Source organism: Terrapene carolina, unplaced genomic scaffold (assembly GCF_002925995.2).
Source record: "Terrapene carolina triunguis isolate 2854851 unplaced genomic scaffold, T_m_triunguis-2.0 Scaffold789, whole genome shotgun sequence".
Classification (NCBI taxonomy): domain Eukaryota; kingdom Metazoa; phylum Chordata; order Testudines; family Emydidae; genus Terrapene; species Terrapene triunguis.
The window spans coordinates 115,069-138,227 of NW_020665140.1; the positions used below are offsets into that span (position 1 = coordinate 115,069).

At 39.6% G+C, this 23,159-nt stretch overlaps 1 protein-coding gene across 1 annotated transcript in view; it reads left to right on the plus strand.

Moving 5' to 3' along the window:
- Nucleotides 1-23,159, plus strand: part of STPG2 (sperm tail PG-rich repeat containing 2) — a 415,406-nt gene that overhangs the window by 91,023 nt on the left and 301,224 nt on the right. The window contains exons 9-11 of the mRNA XM_026660500.1: nt 206-218; nt 871-1,034; nt 7,474-7,563. Coding sequence (XP_026516285.1) covers nt 206-218; nt 871-1,034; nt 7,474-7,563 — 267 coding nt within the window. The remainder of the gene's footprint in view (nt 1-205; nt 219-870; nt 1,035-7,473; nt 7,564-23,159) is intronic.

Genomic DNA, 23,159 nt, shown 5'->3' on the forward strand with positions numbered 1-23,159 from the left:
GGAGCATTAGAGTGCATTATCAATAGCATTGTAGGCAGTATGAAGATGGAAAGGAATGCACATGTAATTCCCCTTAACTTCTTATTTCCATGTTTTTAAGGTTTTGGGTGGAGGGGGTGTGTTCTGCTGCAGCTTTAACTGTAACTAAACATATTTTTTGTTTTCTAATATCTAATGGCATTCCTGTATGTGTCACATTCCCTAGGTGTTTACTGAGGGTACAACTCTCCCTTTTGCAATGTTCTATTTTGAGGACTTAAGTGGTGTATAAGCCTTGTCCAGGCCCTTTGCCCATGGATGAGTTTCACCCCATGTTCTGTTCTGCCACCCTTACTCATGTTGAGTAGTCCATTTTTCTTTGAGTAGTCCCACTTATTAAACTGCTGTCCCATTCTTCACTAAATCAACAATACTGCAATACCAGTGCTGTCTGTCCTGGGTAACTGCTGTCATGGACAGTGGGCTACTTGCACAGTAAGATGCTACTCAGTCTGTGTAAGGGTGACTGAACAGGACTTTAAAGTAACACTACTAGTATTGAGGTAGTTATTTAGTTATCCAAGGCAAAATGGGAAAGCTTTTAAGAGTGATTACTGTATATATTACTGAACTATAACTAATCATTTTGCAAATCAAAATCCCTCAGACCACAGGGTCCATACATTGATATAACTGGCAGATAACTTCACAGATGTGGGTCAGCAAATGTATGGCATCCCTGTGTTTTCATTGGTTGAGACAATTTCATTACAGTATGAAAACATAACAATTTTAAATGAATATTAAAATATAATGTATTTCTAAATGACTATTTATGATAAAAAATCAAAACTATGATGGTGGCTCATAACTCTACTGTGACTTTTTCAGGTCCAGCTTTCTATAACATTCTCAACTATAGTATTGAAAGAGAGAATTTTAAAAAAGCTTACTTGGAGTGTACAAAGAAAGGAGCATTTGGATCTTCAACTCCTCGACCTCTATATGTTTTTAAGAGGGGAGCTTTCTGTACTCCTGGACCAGCTGATTATCAGGTAACTTGAAGCTATTAACTTTTTTAAAATGGTAAAGAGAGGTTCTTGGGGACTTGATCTGTCAGGATAAAATGCCTCAGGATTTTGGAAATGCTTCATGAATATTCTGTAGAAGTAAAATGTATATTCTTAAAAATGTTATCCCTTCTGGCCTTTGACTCTATGACTAGGACATTTAGTCTGATCTCTTGTATGTTGCAGGCCATTGACACCACCAAGCACCTGCATTCAAATCCTTTGGAACTGAGGCCAAAGTAAATGAGGGACACAGGAGATTAGATTATTATGTACCATGGGTAGTGAATAGGAGGCACCAAGATGCACCAGTGCTTGAGGTCCCTCCAATTAGGGAAATGATTAAATGAGATATACACAGATGTGTGGCAAGTGACCTGCACCCACACATTGCAGAGGAAGGCAATCCACCCCGCGCTCCAAGGTCACTGCCAATCTGACCTAGGGAAAAATTCCTTCCCCTCAGAACCTGACCCATCCTGACCAGTTTCCCAATTTGCAATGCAATACACATTGTGAAGAAGAGAACTAAATAATAAACACCCATAATTGTATAATATAGATCCATATAGGCATGTTTCAACTTTTCAATATTTGCCCAGAACTTGGACTCCAACTCTACTGAAATAACTGTGAGCTAGGGGGAAAAACAAAACAATAAAAAACAAACAAACAAACAAAAAAAACACACTTCAGACATTTTGACATGCATATCAGAACACCAAGATCCCACTTTGTTTCTAAAAATGCTGTGTAGGTATGTTACTGAAACGCTTAACTTTATCAACTGAGTCAGAATTTTCTCAGTTCAGGTTAAGTAACATGGGCATATTTTTATATTCTGCCATATATTCACCATGGTATGGCAGTTTGGCCTGATGCTGATTAATCTGGGTATATAATCTAACTAATGCACTCAGGATCAAATTCTACCCTCACGTATATGCACACAATTATTAAAACGAGCAAGGACTACCATCAAATTCCCAATTAGAACCAAGCTGGGCACCAGTTAATTAGCAAAGCTAAAATAATAAATATTCATAAAGTAGAACAGGCAAGTTTGGTGATATTTTTAATTGATGGAGGTGGCATGAAGGATATCATCCCTTCATATAACACAGATTTGCCCAGATAATTTCCATTTGGCCATGCAATAACACAGACAATCGGATATTGAAATAATTTAACAATTCTATGTTTCTTTCTCACTAGGATTTCTTATTTGGAAATATAGCACATATCTAATAATTGTTAACAATATTCCTACTCAACATTTGGACAATAGACTTAACTTTTTGCTCAAATATTAATAAGACTTGAACAGATAGTAATGCAAAATAAGATTTCTGCAAGCAATTGTTTCCACCAGAGTCGTATGCTGTTTAGGAATATATACCGGTTTCAGAGTAGCAGCCGTGTTAGTCTGTATCCGCAAAAAGAACAGGAGTACTTGTGGCAACTTAGAGACTAACAAATTTATTTGAGCATAAGCTTTTGTGGGCTACAGCATACATTATATGCATCCGATGAAGTGGGCTATAGCCCACGAAAGTTTATGCTCAAAAAATTTGTTAGTCTCTAAGGTGCCACAAGTACTCCTGTTCTTTTTGAGGAATATATACGTTCATGCTGTTTTGTGTAAGAGACTTTTCAATCATTGATTACAAACAAGCAATGCACATAGATCAACTGTTAACTTTTCCACAGGTGCTCTAGTCACACAACATTTATGTAAAAGAGTAGATAGATATACCATTTTTTACTTTAGGATTTATGTACAGGTAAAACTTGTTTTTATAAATTATCACTGTTATTGTATTACCCTTAATTACTGCAATGATAATCACATGGGGCATCACTGTCATTTAAACTAAAATCCCTTTACCTCACTCTGGCAAGAAAAGAAGCCTTAAATAAAATAAATTTACACTTTGCATAGTAGAATAAAGGGGCCTTATCTTAAATGGGGACCAGTTTCCAGGATCTTCCAATTTCTGACATATGTTACTTCAACAGTAAAAGTTATAAAAATAAATATTTCATGCAAACACAAAATTTCAGTAGAACAATAAGTAGATAACTTTTCTCTCTTCTCCCTGGTCATTGTTAATCACAAGATACCCTGGAGGGGTGGCTTAGTTCGTCCAGTCAAGAACACTTCGTATTTAGGCAAACTTTACTTTTCACCTGCTAGCTCATGGGTGAGTTGCTCCCAGCCATTATCTGTCCACTACAACTTTTTTTTTATTTTGGAGATGTTCTTTGACATCCCTGCATGGAGTATTGACAGAGGGATTAAAACCTGGACCTATAGATCTAAAATCTGAGCCTTTGCTGCCTCAGCTGAAAAACCCTCACTTGTTAGCTCAAAGGCTGAGCAGATACATTAAATTTTGTTTGATCTAGACACTAGAGAAGGACAGAGAGCTGTGCTGAGTAAGCATGGTTCACAAATAGTTCTGTGCGCAGGCTCACTTGTGAATAAAACTGCATTTGAGAGGTCTGCGTGCTTCTTACGCTTGTTTTGCAATCCATCCTTGTACCTTTCTTTGATCTGTTCTTGTTTTATCTTGTTCCCACAAAGATTTTTCACGAGTGTCTAGTTCTCTGCTCCACAGCAGGGTCTCTTTCCAGCCCTTTCCCCTGCTTCCATACTTACTTTTCAATTCTTATTTATATAATATGCACCAGCACTGGTTAGGTTTCTATAAAATAAAATTAAACTTTTGTGAAGGCTAAAGAATGTTCTGCCTTCTTCACAGGTTCCCTGTAATAATTCATAGTTTTTTGATTAACTTACAGTAACGCTTTCTGCAAAGTTCAAATATGGTTTTCTCAGGTGGTGCAACCAGAGGGCAAGAGGGGCTAGTGCCCTCACAGTGGAACTATTGTGGGGACTCCATGCCTACATAAATTCATGAAAGCCCCTGAGTGGAGGTGGGAACAGGATCCAGAGGGGCTGGCGCAGCTGTGGTGGTGCCTGAGGTCAGGCTGGAGAACAGGGAGTGGAGCCTGGAAGGGCTGTAATGATCCCAGGAGCAGATAGGAACTCTGAGTTCTCCTTTCTAGCCTGGAGCCGTCTGCCTCCGAGTCTCAGTATCCCCCTTCTATCCCCTTGCCCCACCATTCACAGGAGCTTCTGCCCCTTCTGCACCCCTATTGAGGTTGTATTATTGGTTAGGCTGCTGCCAGGCCTCTTCTATATCAGAGTAATTTTTAGGCTAAGTTTTCTAACAGTGTTTGAGAGTTGGTTAACATTAACCATTATTTCACAGACCTCAGTTAGTAATCTTTTCGTTATTTATGCTCTTCTTCTTCTTTGCAAAATTCTTGGTCAGGATCAAAATAATTTAGATCTAAAACATATTTTTTCTCAATAGAGCTCCCAGCTCTCATACAGTTCTCCATGGTTTGGTTCTCTGTGATCTTTCACAGACATATAATGTATGCCAGTTAAAGTGATGAGGACTCTAGCCTCCTTAGAAAACATCCAGTAGGATTATACTGCTTTCAGCTAGATTAACCAATCATGAAACAGTGTAACAATTCACATGGCTTAGTTGTTGGCAAATTTATGTTAGGTTTCTGGAATTACAGAGTACTCAGCATTGCTTTCTGACAATAAATAATCAATACTGCATTCACAGATAAAATTAGGCTGAGGCAAGTAAACAAAAGATGAGCTACAGTAATTTTCTAATCTTGTTTTACAATGAAGAGCACAATAAGTGTTTTTTCTTAATTTTTGTTCTAAAATAGTTTTTTTATAAATGGAAAAGTACAGTATTCCTAGATTTCAGCATTCAAGTAAAGATATAAAAATCTTAAAAGTCAAACTAAACATAAACAACAAAATAAGTGCTTCTCATGCAGAATCAAGTAATGAACCTATTTCACTCATGGAGTGACTCTGTCTCTCAAGTTCTGTATTATCAAATATATCAAGTACAACTACCTAAGGCAGGGGTTCTCAAACTGCAGGTTGGGACCCCTCAGGGGGCCACGAGATTATTACGTGGGGGGTCGTGAGCTGTCAACCTCCGCCCCAAAACCTGCTTTCCCTCCAGCATTTATAATGGTGTTAAATATGTAAAAAAGTGTTTTTAATTTATAAGGTTTTTTTTTTAATTTATAGGAGGGGTTGCACACACAGGCTTGCTGTGTAAAAGGAGTCACCAGTACAAAAGTTTGAGAATCACTGACCTAAGGACCCCATTATTGCTCTCTGACAGCTTACTTTAACAGAATTATTATCATATGGGAAGGAAGAGAATATATATTACTAAATATGTTAGATGTAGGACAGTTTTTTCCAGTATTTGTCAAATGCAAATAACTTAATTCCCCTAGGTCTTAATCAAGCAAGCTGAACAGTTCACATACATTATCATTAGAACTCAATATAGAAAAATTTAGATCTAACAGTCTGTTCATAGAGGTGGGGGTAGCAAACTATGGTTTCTTGGGGATATAGCCAGGTCTGTGCACCAAAATCAGTGGTTAGCAGTGTTTCATGGCACCTCTATTCAGTTTTAAAAGTGGCTACTAAAACCTAATGGAACACAAAATTTAACCCCCCGCCCCCCAATTACTACACCTTTAACAAAAGACATTCTCAAAAATAGCTAGTGTTTTCCACATTCATGTACTGATTGATTAAGAGAGATGAATAACAAAATATTGATACCTTTAGCTATGTAAACCCCTATATAAAATATACTTAAAAACTCACTGCATTAAATAATAAATGAACTATGGTGATTGAAAAAGAACAAAAATTGCAGTTAACATTTCAAAATGCTACATCGGTTCTCAAGGCCATAGCTTTCAGTGTTGGCCACAAAAGTTGTTACAGTAGTCAAAAAATTATTATTCTAGTTGGAGTAATGTAGCTCATGATTATTGTTTCCTCTGTTCCTGTTCTTCCATTTCCTGCATTTAATTTTTTGTGCATAAAGCTTTTAAATACACCAAGTTGGCAGCACATAAAGGTTTCCACTGAGTAAGAAGTGCAGAGCTTAAATGGTGTCACAAAAGCAGTGGGGAGCATAATTTATATAATAGATTCCCAACCTGGGGTGAGTGGGCTTTGTGTGTGTATGGGTCATTGGACTAGAGGAGAGAGAATGGATATAGGGTAGAGAGTAGAAGAGTGCAGGTGAGGAAACTGCATGGTCCTGAACCTGTCCCCACCTTCCCCACAACAAATGTAAGCCTGTAGCTGTGAGTAAAGATGCTGTCAGTATCTTGAAAAGTACCCTTTATCCTTTTATGCTCTCATTGTAATCCCTACTGTAGTAGCCCTGGGTACATTTTATAAGTACAAGTTTGCAGGCTCAGGAAACAGTCTATTTGCTCAATCTTTTCTTTCCTGCTCCTGTGGTGGTTCTACTTTTGTGCTGGAACTCTTGTGATGTTTATAAGCACCCATGCATGCCACGGTTATAAGTGTTACATGTTACAAACCATGTTCTTGTGGAAATGGACATTACGAGCTCCACAAGTGTTGTTATAATGTAGGCTTTTTTAGTTCTGTAATTAGAACAGCTAAGGTGCATGCATTAAGACCCTGCTTAAGCATGTGTTTAAGTCGTATTGATGTCACCATTAAGCTCCTGTACTTATGGAGCCCCACATTACAATAATACATGTGCCGTTTGAAGTCAGTGGGAATTAAGCATGTGCCTGTGTGCTTCCCTGAATCAGGTCCTAACAGCTTAATGCATAGCAATCTGAAATCAAACATATTTTTGATGTTAGGTTAATTTAGCTTATTATTCATGTAAATGTTTTAAAATATTTTTATTGTATGTGTGCATAAAGATTGCTGATAGACCACAACGTGAGTTGAAATAAATAAATAAAGGTTCTTTGAACCCTTAAGGCCCCCTTTTAACTTTTCTTTTTTCCTTTTAGGAAAACCAAATAAATTACTCTTCATATTGTTAATATAACAATAAGTTTATAAATTTAAATACTCAAAAACCAGGAACTTTAAAAGTTAAAGTGCTCATAGTAAAAATTTAGCTTTGCTGCATTACACTATTTTTTATTCCTGTTTCTCTTTTTAGATGATTACATCTATATTTTGATGTTTATATTGTTAAGTATTTGCTATAAAATATAAAGGATGAGCAATAGGGCCAGGCTGTCATCATCTTAGCTTTTTGTTTGCTGAGTTTGGAGCACTGAACCTCATAGTCTTAACAGTACCTTAATATCATGTATTTGTTTAGGTTTCAAGAGGTTTATATTGTAATGGGGAACTTGGCTGGGAGGAGGCAATATGTATTTGTAAACACTGAATGGATTGATTCTAATGCCAACAGAACTGATGTCAATTAAAACTACAAAGGAATTTTCAGATTCTGAAATAGAGTTTTTTAAAGACTAACACTTCTGTGTACTTTGGAATTCTTAGGGCAAAAGGAGCACTGAAGAATCACATAAACAGCATAAGCAATTATCTGTTTTCTTGTCATCAACAGAAAGAACTCCAGTAGTTGCCATGGTAAGATAACTCTCCAGATTATTTGGGTTGTCTTTTTATATTACTGTATTCCCTCTAATATTTTAAACTAATGAATACAAATAAGATTTGTGGGGTCAAATTCTTTGCAAGCTAAGGTCCATTGAAATCAATAGAATTATGCCTGCAGATAATCTGTTATGTATTGTCTGTGGGGTCTGTAAATTTACAGCAATGAGAATGACATCTTCCAGAATGGTGGTATAATATTTTCAATATTATTTTATTTCTGGTTCTGTGTGTCCTAACATGATTTTTGTTTTTCTTATCACTGCTGTACATTGAGCAGAGGGTTTTTATTGAGCTGTGATGTTCAGGTCTTCTTTCTAAGAGGTTAAAGTTAATTTAGAATTCAGCAATGTGTATGAGCAGTTCTACTTAGTTCTTACAATATGTATTATTTTGCATTTGTGTACAAAGAATATCATCTCCCATTGTGCTACCCTTTCACCTGGATTTATGAGGCCCCTGCAAAGTTCATCACAGTCTTCTGAGGTCTTGACTATCCTAAATAATTTTTGTATCATCTGCAAATTGGCCACCTCACCAGTTACCGCCTTTTCCAGATCATTAATAAGTGTATTAAAGAACACCTGTCCTTGTGTGGAACATGGGGGCACTGTGGTATTATTCTTTGTTTTCAGTCTTAGCCAGTTTCTAGACTTTGGGAGGTTTCAGAGTGGTAGCCATGTTAGTCTGTATCAGCAAAAACAAATGAGGAGTCCTTGTGGCACCTTAGATACTAACAAATTTATTTGGGTATAAGCTTTTGTGGGCTAGAACCCACTTCATCAGATGCATGGAGTGGAAAATACAGGAGCAGGTATAAATACATGAAAAGATGGGAGTTGCCTTACCAAGTGTGAGGTCAGTCTAACAAGACAATTCTCCCAGTCTTTATTCAGGCCTAATTTGATGGTGTCCAGTTTGCAAATTAATTCTAGTTCTGCAGTTTCACGTTGGAGTCTGTTTTTGAAGTTTTTGTTGTTGAAGAATTGCCACTTTTAGGTCTGTTATTGAGTGACCAGGGAGATTGAAGTGTTTTCCTACTGGTTTTTGAATGTTATAATTCCTGATATCAAATTTGTGTGGAAGTGAACCTCTTGTGTGTACTGGTCCAGGCTAAGGAATTATAACATTCTGCCGATACAGACCTAAAAGTGGCAATTCTTCAACAAAAAAACTTCAGAAACAGACTCCTGGATGTATATCATTAGGTGCAGGTGACTTAGTTGTTCTTTAATTTACTATTTTGTTCCAGCATTACTACTATCTTTGACGCCTCACTCTCTGACAATACCTGGTTTTTATTACCTAAAAAGAGTAGCTTTGGGATAGATGTCTCCTAAACATCTTCACTGTTGAAAGCTGATGCAAATGAATCATGTAACTTTTCTATAATATCCTATTGCTCTTGTTAGTCCCTGATAGTTCAGCAAATTTACTAGTCCTTTCGCAGGCTTCCTGTTTTTGATACAATTAAATTATTTGTTTGGTTATTGGCAATTTGTTCTTCAAACTCCATCTTAGCCCTGCTAATTTCCATTTCCATTGGGGCCACACATGCTTCCTGTGCGGGCCCGCCCCCGGGTTTTTGCCCCCCCAAGAGGCGGGGAAAAAAAAAAAGCTGCGATCGTGATTGGCGGCAATTTGGCGGTAGCTCCACTGCACCACTTTCTTCTTCGGCGGCACTTTGGCGGCAGGTCCTTCCCTCTGAAAGGGACCGAGGGACCCGCCGCCGAATTGCCGCCGAAGAGCCCGACGTGCCGCCTCTTCCCCTTGGCCGCCCCAAGCACCTGCTTGCTGAGCTGGTGCCTGGAGCCGGCCCTGTTCCTGTGCCACCTCATGCTCCCCTGTGAGGACATATGTCACGGAGTGTGGGGAAGACAAGGCCCTGCACCTCCGGCTTCCTGCGATTCACCATGACTCTCAGCCAGCCAGTAAAACAGAAGGTTTATTTAGACAACAGGAACACAGTCCAAAACAGGTCTTGCCGATACAGACAACAGGACCCCCTTTAGTTAGGTCCATCTGGGGACCCCCGGGAGGCCACAGCCCTGTTGGTCGGGGCGCCCCTCTTTATTTCCCAGCCAGCTCCAAACTGAAACTCCCTTCAGCCCCCTCCTTTCTGGCCTTTTTTTGGCTCCTCCCCCAGCCTTTGTGTCCTTTGTCCAGTTTCCTGGGCAGAGGTGTTACCTGGCCTCCAACCCCCTTCCTGGGTTCTCATGTTACATGCTCAGGTGTCTTCCCTTCCCCAATGCAGGCAGTCCCAGCAAAACTCCCCTGCAACCTTCCCAGGTTAATACTCCCCACTCAGCATTCAAATAACACATCAAGAACATTCCCACTTCGTCACAACATAAAAGGTAGAGTGGCTGTGACTCTAACTCACTTCCTGCTAACAACCAATGTCGGTGAGATGGAATGCAGGGAATGTCCAATCTGCTACTCTCTCTTTAGATACTCTAAGCCATTTTCCCAGGCCAACTTGGTGAAGAAATCTTGTCTTTATACTTGTTTCTATAGGGTGTTCATTAAGAAAGAAAGAAGATAAGAATTTGATTGCTGATCCCTGTGCTGGGGTGTATGTCTCACACCAACGTTGATAGGGTTAACGATGGTCTGAGAGGTCAAGTAGGTCACCTGGTGTTACCTGAGAGAAGGAAGGCCAGGGTTAATTGAGAATGAAATCTGTTTGGGGAAGGGTTGGACCAACACTCTAAAGCCAAGAAGCTGAGAGCAAAAAGCAGCTGCAGGGGAAGGAGTCTGCAGTCACTTCCTGGGATGAGAGAGGTTGTCAAGGGCCAGAAGGAAGTCATAGGAGTGAATCCTGCCCAGGAGTAAGGAATCTGTCAAGAAGATAGAAGGTGGTGAAATAACCACTGGGACTGGTGTAAGCTTCAGTAGTAAACCCTGAGACAGGCAAGAGAAAGAGGATGGAACCAAGGGAAACAGCAACATGGACGGGGACCGAGCAGACCTGGATTGCTTTTTATAGGGTCCCTGGTCTGGAACCTGGTGCAGAGTGAGCAACAAACAGCAGGGGGGGCACCCGATGCAGTGAGAGCTATATTCCCCAGACATTAGGGTGAAGTGCTTTGTGCCAACCACAACACCTCACAGGGTTTAAATTCTTCCCACCCTTCAACAGACTTATCCCCATCAAAGGTGTACAAAGCCAATATCTCTTTTGCCTAGGGAGAGAGACATCTCAGACTGGTGCTCTGATTGCAAGTCCTATTTCTCCAGGATCTATAGGTTAAGGGAATCTTGGCTCAAGCTACATCTTCTAGATCAGTCTACATGGGTCACTTTGTATCCAGAGGTGACAGAATCAGAGAGGGGCCAAATAAACCAGTATCGGCCTGCACTAGTTTGAGAACACATCACATTCTGGGATTAGATGGAAAGAAGGCAGAGGACACCAACAAAGTTGTCACCAATGAAGTTGACATTGATTACTTCAACATCAGTGAAGGTCCCAGCGCCCAAGAGCTCAGCACCAACATCCTCAGCACCAACTACCTTAGAATCAGCAGATCTGACACTGATGACTCTGGTGCCTATACTAGCCTGTACTGGCACTTCAGCCATTGAACCTGGCACCTATGCCCAGTCATAAACAGGACACTGACTCACATTTATGAGCCTAAACATATCTCTAAAACTAAGAAAGGTTTGTGTTATCTCTACTGGACCTATCACTCCTCCAAGGTTAAAGCCACTGAGTAGTTAGGTGGAATGAGAGATCTGGCACTGATCCTTATACCAGTACCTAGAAAAGAGCCAAACAAAGACTTGAGAAATGCCTTGCAGGAGTCTGTCTCCCCTCTAGAGATACCATGGACAGAGACTGATCCCTTCCCATCCAGGAAGTTACAAATAACAATGAGGTGACCGACACTGGCTCCACACTACACCTGAGCTCTGCCTCTTGAGGAAGAGAGATGACACTCCTCCTCATTGCCAACATATTCCTTCTCACCAGCATTGAGCAGAGGTGCTTCTCTGCTGCTATTGGGGAATGACCTCAGGTAAAGTACGATGGAGTTTTTTGAGCACTTTGATGCCCACCCAAACTCAGAGTCCCTGGTCATTTCTGCAGCACAAGAAAAATTGAAGTCCATTAAAGAATTCCTGAGGCCAAAGACCCTAGGAAAGTAGACATTTTTGGATACAAAGTATGTTCATCAGCCTTGCTGAAGCTTCAGGTGGTGAACTACCAGGCATTGTTCACCAAATATAATTTGGGAGAGGATCACTTCCTTCCTTTCCAAAATCCAACAGGAGTGCAGGGATGAAATGAAGGAGATCATTAAAGTGGGCCAGATGGCCACAAGAACATCACTGGAGGTGACCTTGGATGCCTCTGATACAGCCGTGAGGTCAATAGCCAAGGCTATTTGCAATGAGGCACATCTTGTGGCTCCAGGTGTCGGGTACACCATGTGAGCTACAGGCCACGATTGAAGACCTTCCTTTTGAAGGAATGGACCTCCTCAGCCAGAGGAGAGATGAACTGCTCCATTCCCTCAAGGACTTGAGCACCATGCTACAATACCAGGGAATTTAAAAACTGGCTCCCTACAGAAAACCCTACAAATATCAGCCCCAACAAAGGCAGAGGATGCTGTCCTACACCATGGGCTGACAGCCAGAGTATCAGAAAAGAAAGAAACTCAGTTATTCCACGAGACACCTGTCTTCTGCCTCTTTGACCAACCCTGCACCCTCTCCAGAGGGCAGCAGATTTGACAGGAGTGTCAAGAATCACAGCGGAATCAATCTGGAACTTGGCCCCACCTTTGGGAACAGTCTTGTCCCATTCCACCAGGTCTGGGCAGCCATCACAGCCAACAAATGGGCATTAGAAAACATAGCCGAACATTACCCTATAAAATTCCATTCTCTGCCTTCTACCTAACCCACTTCCCCATTTCTTTTCAGGAACCCTTTTCATGAGACTTCATTACAAACAAACAAGGCTTGTTGCTTCATCTAGGAGACATAGAAGAAGTTATGTGGGAGTACAGGGGAAGAAGTTCCACTCACAGTACTTTTGTATCCCAAAAAAGAAAGATGATTTTGTCTTATCCTAGACGTGAAGAAACTGAACAAATACATATTCCTCCTCACATTCAGGATTATAACAATTACCTACATCATCACATCTCTCCAGGCTTAAGACTGGTTTGTGGCTATTGACTTTCAGGATACATACTTCCACATAGTCATCCATCTGGCCTGTGGGAAGTACATGAGGTTCACAGTGGGGTCCAACCATTATCAATACAAAATGGATTCTCCACTAAGTGTTTTCATGAAATGCCTGGCAATAGTACCTGTACACCTCAGAAGGAAGAACACTGATGTCTATCTTTACCTGGATGATTGACTGATCAAGTGCAGATTCCAGCAGGAGACAAGAGCAAGTCTTCCACCTCTAAATGTTAGACCACATGATGAACTATGAAAAAGATCATCTGTTATGCCATCACAGATGATAGAATTCATAGGATCTCTGATTGACTCCAGCTCGGAAAGAGTATACTTTCTCAATGAAGATTCCTGTTGATGCAATTGCTAGTTCTCGGGATAGAGTAAAAGTTGACTATGATGGTATTGCCATGTCTGGGGCTCCTTGGCCATATGTTTGCTTGCATATACATGGCAGTACTTGCCAGACTTCACCTGCGACATCTTCACCTCTGCCTCAGGTCAGTCGATTCCCCAGGGAAACACCAGATGAACAAGAAGGCTTTGGGCTCACCTCACATTGTTGCAGAACTAAGATGGCAGAAGAAACTCAGAAACATGCATGTACCATTCTCAGCACTCTCATTGACAAAAATTGTATGGAAATATCTGGCACAGGTTGAGAAGTCCATTGGGACCATCTACAAATGCAAGAGACCTAGGCCCCAGAAGTCATGAGGGCCTTCCTCCACATTCTTCAAAACTCCACTGTGCAAATACTGACAGACAATCCATCTGCAATGACATACATAAGCAAACAAGGGGGCACATATTCATCTTCCCTTTGTCTGGAAGCTGTGCCAGAACTTTTGTTCCCGGGGGGCCATAAACCTGGGATTGTTTCTAAAATGCTTTCCTTCTGTAGTGGTCTCAAGGCATACTATATACTTTTTCACCAATCTTCTTGTTCTTTGGAGTAATTTCCAAGATGAGAAGAGACAAAGGCATGGGTGGCTTTTGAGTGGCTCCATATGGGCTTACACAGTTTTGGCTAACAGACTTCCTGAACATGTCTATTCAGTTCCAGTCTAGCTCCCAGACTGCCTGGACCCCGTAGACAAATATTCCATCCAGACCTGAAGTTGCTGCACCTGATGGCATGGCTGTTGACTGGTTGAGTACTACGGACAGAGGCTGCTCCTTTCAGGTCCAGGAAATCCTGTTACAAGGCAGGAAAATGTCAGCCAGAAGAACCCATTCATCTAAATAGAAGAGCTTCTCTCTATGGGCAGTCCAGCATGGCCTTGATACTTATTGGACGTACAACAGGTCTGGGGGAACTGAGGGAGGGACATGGCTGCCTTGTACTTTATGGCAGCACAAGGAGGCACAGGGCACATTATATGGCCCTGATGGAGACTATTAAAAATAATGAAATCATGTGCACATGAAGTGCATCGCCCCTACAGTTGGATTCCCCCTGACTATAACATCTCGCAGAACCACAGTTACTGTAGGGTTCTTTCCTTTTTTCCAAATTTGTTACTGAGTTTTCAGAGAAATGTTAAATGGCATTTCACTTTCAAATCTGCAAACTCATTATAATTTCCTGTCCTTCCCTCAGGAGCAATTATTCAACACTAAAAATTCCACATCTTGCATGTATATTGTAATTGGCATAGATCTTAATGTTTTAAAGCACTTTTAAACAATAAAATAAATGTTTACTGTCTCTACCAGACAAGTCATGTGTCAACTAAATAGCAGTGCAGTGCATATAAAAATGGTAAATCACTTTGTGCAGTAAATTGTTTTAACTGAAGGAACATATCCTTATTTTGAAAGTATTTAGAAATACAGTAGCCACATCAAAAGATAACTTTTTTCTTTAGCAGTTAAATAAAATCAGAATCACATTCATGTGTCGCATATTTTAAAATCTACTGTCTATTTTCCAAATGATTTTGAATGTAAGAATAGTGGCCATACTAGGAGAAATTGAAAATCAATTATCTTTTTGTATATGTTTTATGTATTAATGGGACTTCCAAGTAGCTGCAACGGCCACCAGAATATCTGGGCCCATATCTTGCTCTTATAGATATTAGATTTAGAAATCTGATTCATTACAATGGCATCAGGATTGGGTCCTGAATGTGGAACTAAAGTGTGGCACTCCATTTAAAATTGAAATAAAAATGAAAGCTAGTATTATCATACATCTTAATAGATACAGACAGAAAAAATGTGTCAGCTTTTGAATCTTCTGGTCAAGATTTATATCTAGGAAAGAGATTCCTCTTAATTTAAGATTCTTCATCGTTAACAATCCAGAATCATAAGGATCTGTCACCAAAGCAACCATAAAAAAGAAGGTTTTGATTAACAATGGTATAATAAGTTTGTTTTTGATTTTTTGTTGAAGCCAGTCCTTCTAATTTAAGAACCCTCTTAAATAAATGTTCGATGATTCTCTTGATTGCACTTGTAACAAAATAGTTCTAGTCTGCTCAGATAACAAGAATTAGTGTAAATACTCACTGAATTGCTGAACATTTTGCATGAATTGATAAATTGCAGTGTTATATGTATATTAAGAGGTTACTTGACAAAGTTAATTGTATTGAAACTTTTGAAATCTATGCTTTTGCTAATTTCTTTGATCAAGAATTGCTTCAGTGTAGAAGCTTCATATCAGGAGGGGAGAGGTCTGAGGTCACTAGGAGAGTGGGTACTAAGTTGTGAGGTAGCAAAGGAATTAGAAAAGGGGGGAGGGAATGGGGGGTTATTGGATTGGAAATTTGTGGGAAGGCAGGTCATAGGTGCCTCTGGACCTGCTAGTTGTTTCTGTGGAAGGGATGGGGAGCCAAGCAGAGTGGCTTGAGTTACTAGTTCTTTTCTTGGAGGAAAGGGAGGTGTCTGAACCTGTCAAGAGTCTGCAGCATTGTCTTGGAAATCAGCTGCCTGGGATAGATTTAAAATTTTTTTTATTAAAGCTAATGTTAAAAAAAATTATATAGTACACAGGTTAAGAAAAGAGTATCTGTATATCTGGGTATAGTTCTTAGATTATCCACAATACAAAGTTTGTTTTAAAAAGTCATAAAATACATATAGTGCATAATCAGCGATAACCCAAATTAAGGTGAATAAATTTAACAATACAGTTTAGATATTAGAATCTGAATACTCGGGTACATCACTCACGAAAGGTTATACAGAGAGTTGGTTGTAGAAAGCAAATATAGGAATGAGTGAGTATTGTCCCTCAGTAATTGAGCATTTAGGGTAGTCGATTTGGAAAATACAGTCCACGAGGAAAGTATTTCAGTTACTTTCCCCACTGCGCTTCTCATCGGCACTCCAGCTATCCCTCCTGGGATTGCCGATGTCCGGTGATGTGTTCTATGTAGATGTCCCTTGACCACCTGATGCCGTCCGACACCATGAGTTGCCGCATCAGCTGAGTGTAGCGCTGATCGATTCCGCAATCTCTCAACACTCGCTTGTTACTGGGGTCCCATGCACCCAGGGCTCCGACAATCAGCGCGTCTGTCTGAACCTGGTAACTCTTAGCTCTCAAGGTGTCGGCCAGAGGGGCATATTTCTCTACCTTTCGAGCTCGGGCATTGCGGAAGGCCTGGGTCCTGTTCTCGAAGGGCACTGTGACGTCCACCAGGATGATCTTCTTCCGGTCTTCGTTGGTGATGATGATGTCCGGTCGCAGTTGGCTGTCGGTTCCGGGGATGGTGGAGTTCATGGCAACCTTCCCTATGGGTGGTGGGATAGCTCTGACCTGGCGACCTTGGATGGCGTTGTGTTGCAGCTGCCAGGCTCTGGAATGGGGCTTGCAGCTACATGGGATATGGGGTAGTGTCTCGTTGGCATAGCCGCACTTCCTACCTGGCTTGTCCCGATTCCCGTGGCGGACGGCTCCGTTCAGTGGAACGCAGTTGAGACGGGTCCTGTGGATGAACCTCCGTTCGACAAATTGGGTGAAGCTGCCCTCAGGGAGGAAGTGGTTGCTGGTGTCCCACTTGCACGTCACCTTGAACACCTTGCCCTGGCCCGGCTTCCGCTTCAGGTTTTCCACATACTGGCAGTGGTTGGCATCCCTCAGGTTTCTCTCCAGCATGGTTCTAGCTTTCAGAGTAAAGATTGTGTGGTCCATTCTTCACCTCTGGTACTAGGACTCCCAAATCCTGACGTTCCTCGCACCACGTCCAACAGCAGCCAATATGCTTCTCCCGTCGTCACGTAGCATTGTGGGCATGAGTCCAGAGTGAAGCAAAGTCTCCACCGTCTCTTCCCAATTCGCCTTCCAGCGAGCCGCTCAGGTAGGTAGCAATATCTTGGTTGGAGGGGTCCTGGCGATTCGCTTCTTGATGATATCCGGCATGGCACTTTCTGTGATGTTCCTCACCATGGTGTCCAGGCACGTCAGAAGGCGGAAGGCATGAGTGATCACTGTAATGTCACACAAATCACCCATATGAGGGACGTTGGTGCCGCCCTGCCTGTGCAAGATGTACACCAGTTCATTGCTGGCTCTCTGGAGAAGAAACATCCACTTCTTTACTAGCTGGCTAATGGTGTTGTCTGCCTTGTTCAGAGGTACTTTCGCCATGGCAGATCGCCTAAGGAATAATTCTGGCAGGTCATTCTAATAAAGCACAGTATTGGAGTATTCATCTAGCAGCTAGAGACACCCCTAGTAATTTAACACTAGTATCAACAGTAATTAGCATCCAAATGCATATTTTCCCCAAGAATAAATGCATCATTGTTGCTTTTTCTTAAAATATGTCAATGCAAGCAGTCCAGCACCTGTGAGAACCATATACTGTAATAAGAAGCCAACTTGTTTTTAAAGAAAGCAATTTGCACTAAGGCAGCATATTTCAGCTTTGAGCTTCTAAGAGAAATGATAAAAATAAGAAACAAAATGTTCTTTAAAAATATGAAAAACACCTTGGCCTTTTAAAGCAGATACTTTCTGAATAAACATGTAGGTACTTATTTTTCTTCCTCTTTCTGTTATCATACCATGTGTGCTAACCAACAAATTGAAATATTGGGTTTTGTCCTGGTGCCACATTTTGGATATTGCAGTTTTAATATAGTTATCGTTAAATTATACCATTTACTATTTTCCTTTATGAAAAAAGGGATGATTGCTTTTTTTATAGTGTTGTACTTTAAAATTAGTTGAAAGATTTAGAGGTAACTTTTAAAATGTTGTTTATGTTGTCACTATAGTATTTTTTTCACCTAAAATCCTCAACAGAAGGTCCATTAATGCTTACTTTAGAATATAATGTTGACCAAATGCTCAGAAATTTTGACTTCTGGTCCTATGAAATGGGTAACTGTTGGCTTTGCCAGTGACAGCAGATCAATATAAACAAGCACAATATTGCACCCAATAATATTTTTAAGAATAAAGATGCCTGTGCAAAAACAGATGGATACTGTAATAGCAAAATGTGTAGGGATTTCTAAGTAATCACTGAGAAATTATACTGAATCATAGTTTACTTTCATGGAGGGACAGATTCTTTTTGAAAAAAAGTACATAATTTTCAGAATAATATTTTATGATACATATGCAAAATGAAAGTACTGTAATAAAAATTTGAATGATTATTTTTACTGTGAAGGGTCAAGAGAGCAAATCAAGCAAAATGTAATTAAAATAACATAATCCAAAGTAGTTTTTGTGTATTTATTATATCTGAATAGCCTTTAAATCTAATTTTTTTTAAATCTGGAATCATCACTGCCTTCAGATTTAAACCGCTTTATATTTTTAAAAAATGCAAATAATCTCATGTATTCTGATGCAAATATCATCAGAAGATAATATTTTTTAAATGTATATTGAGCTTACCCTTGATAATGACAGAGAGGGGGGAAAAATTCTGTACTCCCATCCAGCAAAATACTTGCTAGTAATCTCAATGGCAGAACTGAGTCCTGCCACAGACCCAGCAAAAGCACCCAGGGAGTTGTGCTGCAAGGCCCTGATCTAGCAAAGCACTTAAGAACATGTGTGTAATTTTAAGCACATTGATAGTCCCACTGAAGTGAATTGGGTGACTCAAGTAGTTAAAGTTAAGCACACATTTAAGTACTTTGCTGAATGGGTGCCCAAGAGATCAAGTCCATTCTGGTTTTCTTCCACTCTCCTGTAATTTTGTTTAGTCAGTTGCACATTTTTGATGTTGACCTGTGAGGCTGATGACCTTAAGTCACAATCTCCCTTCTGGGATTTTCCAGGGGTAGGGAAGATTTATATATTAACCAGCAAGCCCACAATTAGTTTTTGATTAAATGTTTTTTGTTAGAAAATGCTGATTCATCAAAACTGAAATTTTTAGTGGAAACTTACTGGTTTCAATGAAAATGTCTCCCGGGGTAGCCAACCCAGAATAGTCAAGAGCTCAGTGGTTTTGGCTCTGATCTAGGACATGCGAGAAGGGTTCCAGTCCCTGCTGTGGCTAATTCTGAGCTGGGACTTGAACCTGAGTCTCCCATCTCTCAGGTGAATGCCTTAACCATGGTCTATAGAGTCAGCCTCTCTCTGTAACCCAATGAAGTTTGTTTATTTATACAAAGTGAAACATTCCCAATAGAAGAGAATCAGAGAGGCTGACTCTGTAGACTGGTAGTTAGGGCACTCATTTGGGATGTGGGAGACCCTGGTCCGACTCAGGCAGAACAGGGACTTGAACCCACATCCCAGGTGAATGCCCTAGCCACTGGGTTATTGAGTATTCTGGGGTGGAATGTTGGCATCCGAAGAAGTGGGTTGTAGCCCACGAAAGCTTATGCTCTAATAAATTTGTTAGTCTCTAAGGTGCCACAAGTACTCCTGTTCTTTTTGGGGTGGAATGCTCTCTCATGTTTTTTGTGAATAATTTCAAAAGTTGTAGTTCTGATACAGAACAAAAACAATGTCAAAACCTCAATTTTTCCCCCAAAATGGAATTCTTGTCTTCAGGCCAGTTCTAATGTTAACTGCTTGCCTTGTTATGAATCATATGCAGTCTAGTATTTTTATCCAAACTGAAAACTGACTTTTAGAATTTTTTTATACCAGAATGTTAATTTTACCTATGTATTCAGCTTCCATCTCTCACAGAGGTGGAGTAATTGTGTCAACGGGAGAGCGCTCTCCCGTCGGCATAGAGCGTTTTCACCAGACGTGCTACAGCGGTGCAGCTGCATCGGTGCACTTCTAGTGTAGACCTGCCCTAAGAGGTTAAAGATGAAAAATTCCTTAAAATGCCAGAAAAGAATACCAAAAATTGTTTTGTGGGTGGTTGATACAATTTATAGCTATATATGTAGATGAAGACAAGTTAACATTTCTGTTCAATAACAGTTACTTTTAATATGTTGTTTTTCTCTTTTTACAAAATGTGTAAATCTGTTTGTTTTACTGTGTATATAGGTGTCTCCTTTCTGTAAAGACCAGAGGTAAAATATTGTTTTTAACCTGTTTCTTAGCATGATTTTGATGCCTGTCCTCACAGTGCAGACCAAGTTCTAACATAACATGGTTGATGTCCAACACTGTTTATCAATTGTTTAAACACTATCAATTTAGTGGTATGGTGGAGAAGATGACCTATGATTTAATCACTCTTCTCTCTTCAAGTTTTACTCTCTTGTTGTATCTGAATTTGTCAAAGATCTCTAGCAAAAGGAGGGAAATAAAGTCTGATATTCCTGGTATTTCTAATGGAAAAAAGGCAGATTATTTACAAGAGTAAAAGACAATTTATTTAGTTTGTAAACTCTTAAGGGAAGGGGCTATTCTAGGTTTGTACAGCGGCCCGGGACATTGTATTCTCAGTTGGTCCATAGGCCACTAGCATAATACAGATAACAAATAATAATTATAATGATTGAGGTATATTGAGAAAGCACCACCTTGGGGTCATAGTATAAGACTGGGAGTCAGGCATTGTAGTTCTCCTCTTCTTCCCTCCATCAGTCACTGTAGGCTTGATTCTGCCATCCTTACTCATGCTGAGTAGTACTTATGAGAGTACTACCTCTCAGGTAAATGCTACTCAGCACAACGAAGGGTAATAGAATCAGGCTGTGTGTGCCCTTGATCAAGTCTTAAACTTCCCAGTGCTTCAATTTCCCTATCTGTGAAAAGGGGATGACAGTACTTGCCTACCTCACAATAGTGGTATGAAAATTAATAAGTTTACAGTGATTTGAGATCTTTAGTTAAAAGATACTATAATTGCAAAATAAATAAAATGTTTTATTAATAAAAAACACTGTAGTATTGTAAATGTACACAGTGCTCTACAAAGATCAAGGAAGACATATTTCCAAACCCAAGTCATAGGCTGACAGTTCTGGGAAAGAAGGAAAACAAAGAGAGATTATTGGTGAGGAAAGATTCCTGAGAGAAGTGGGTTTTGGAGGAGAAGGAGAGAGAAGGGGCTTGGTGGTGAGGAAGAGGGATAATGCCCCAAGCATTTGGGGCAAAATAAGGGAAGACACGAAGTTAGAAGAATAAAAAAAAAAAAAAGAGAAAAAGAGGAGGATTTAGGAGAATAAGGAATGAGAGGGGAGTGGGAGAAAAGAGACAGGAGATAAAGGTAGGAGCAGCATCATGTAGGTCTTTGAAGGGTCAGAAGAAGGAGCTTGGCTTTGATATGATAAGGGGCAGGAAACCAGTGGATGAGGAAAGAATGACATGTTCAGAGCAGTGGGAAAGGACATGATTATATGAGCAGTATTTTGGATAGGCTGGGGTTGGTAGGGAGGTGGTGCAGGCCAGAAAGTAGAATATTACAGTAATCAAGGCAAGAGGTGGCCATGGCATGAGCAATGGCAATGAAGGCGGAAGCAACTAGTGACAGAACTCATTGAGAGACTAGATATGTGGGAAAGGGGAGCAAAGTGTTTAAGATTACATTACACTGCAAGCCTGGGAGAAAAGAAGGATATTGGTGGTGGTAATGAAGGGATCAGGTGAGATTTTTGCCATTTGGGGACTCATGCTTTCCCAGTCAATGGGAATTAGGTGCCTAAGAGACTTTTGAAAATGGGATTTAGGCACCTAAGTCACTTAGGTGCTTTTGAAAATTTTAGCTCTGATCAAGTATAGGAACACCTTAATCATTCTTTGTGTGACACTGTGTATAAAAGGGAGGATGAAGAAAGATACAGGAGAGAATTAAGGCTTTCTAATATTGTTACTATTTATTTTTTTCACAAACTATTAGAGAACTAGCTTTATCCAGACAAGTGTGCAACTATTGAAACTTGGACTGATTCTCCAGACATATGAATAAATGTAGAAAATAAAAGCATTAAAATAAAGGAAACAGAAAAAGAAAATCCATAGTGTTTGAATGATTTAGTAACTGTATTGCTTCTAGCCCTGCTCTCTTTGCTAGCATATGTTGTGTAAGTAGTTAAGTGGCTTCTATTTAATGGCTAAATCATTTTTAGTACATTGTCACAATTATTGCTTTCATGCTGAATTGTTAATAGAATCACTTTGGTAGCATATTAAAAGTACTGCATACCATAGTGCTCATTTACTTCAAGAGCTAGGGTTTCCTTGAAATCATATTGTGCTGCATAATTATAGTTTGCAGACTAAAAGTTTTATTTTACAGATTGTAAATCTGCATTTTTGTGGTGATATGCGTTACAGGGGTTTCAGGTATAGTTATTTACTAAGAAATTTATATCTTTTAATAGGCTATGCCTGATTTCACAGCTTAAAAAGTAGGCTATATTATGTGAAAATAATAAACCCATCACAGTTGGCAATGGCAACAGCATTCTAACTGCTGCTATTTTAGTATATAACAAAAGTATTATTTATTGTTTCCTTGAACATTTAGATTTTTATATTCAATACTTAAAAAAACTTTTGCAATATGTTATTTGACAGCAGAATATATTTAAAGAATCCAATTCATTATTATAAAAAGTGGAAGAAATAGAGTATATAGTGTAAAATATGTAATGATTACTATACATTTTATATTTGCACAAAATTCAGTGAAGAAAAATAAATGCTAGTTACACTGGTCTACAATTTTTGAGAAGTCGTCTGCTTCAGAGATAAAATGTGCTATTTATTATGTATTTTGATGTGCTGAATTCAAATATGACAATTAAAACAACTGATTGGCTACTGTTTCTAAGATATTTAAGTTTTTACATTTTATGTCTATGTATATTGTGTCGATAGTAGAGTTTTAATCATAAATTGTAAACCTAGGTCTTTTCATGTGTTTATGGTTACTTTACATGATAATATTTCACCTGTCCTGTTTATGTAGCACTTTAAAAATCAGCAAAAGGGTTATATAAATAAAATTTATTATGAAACA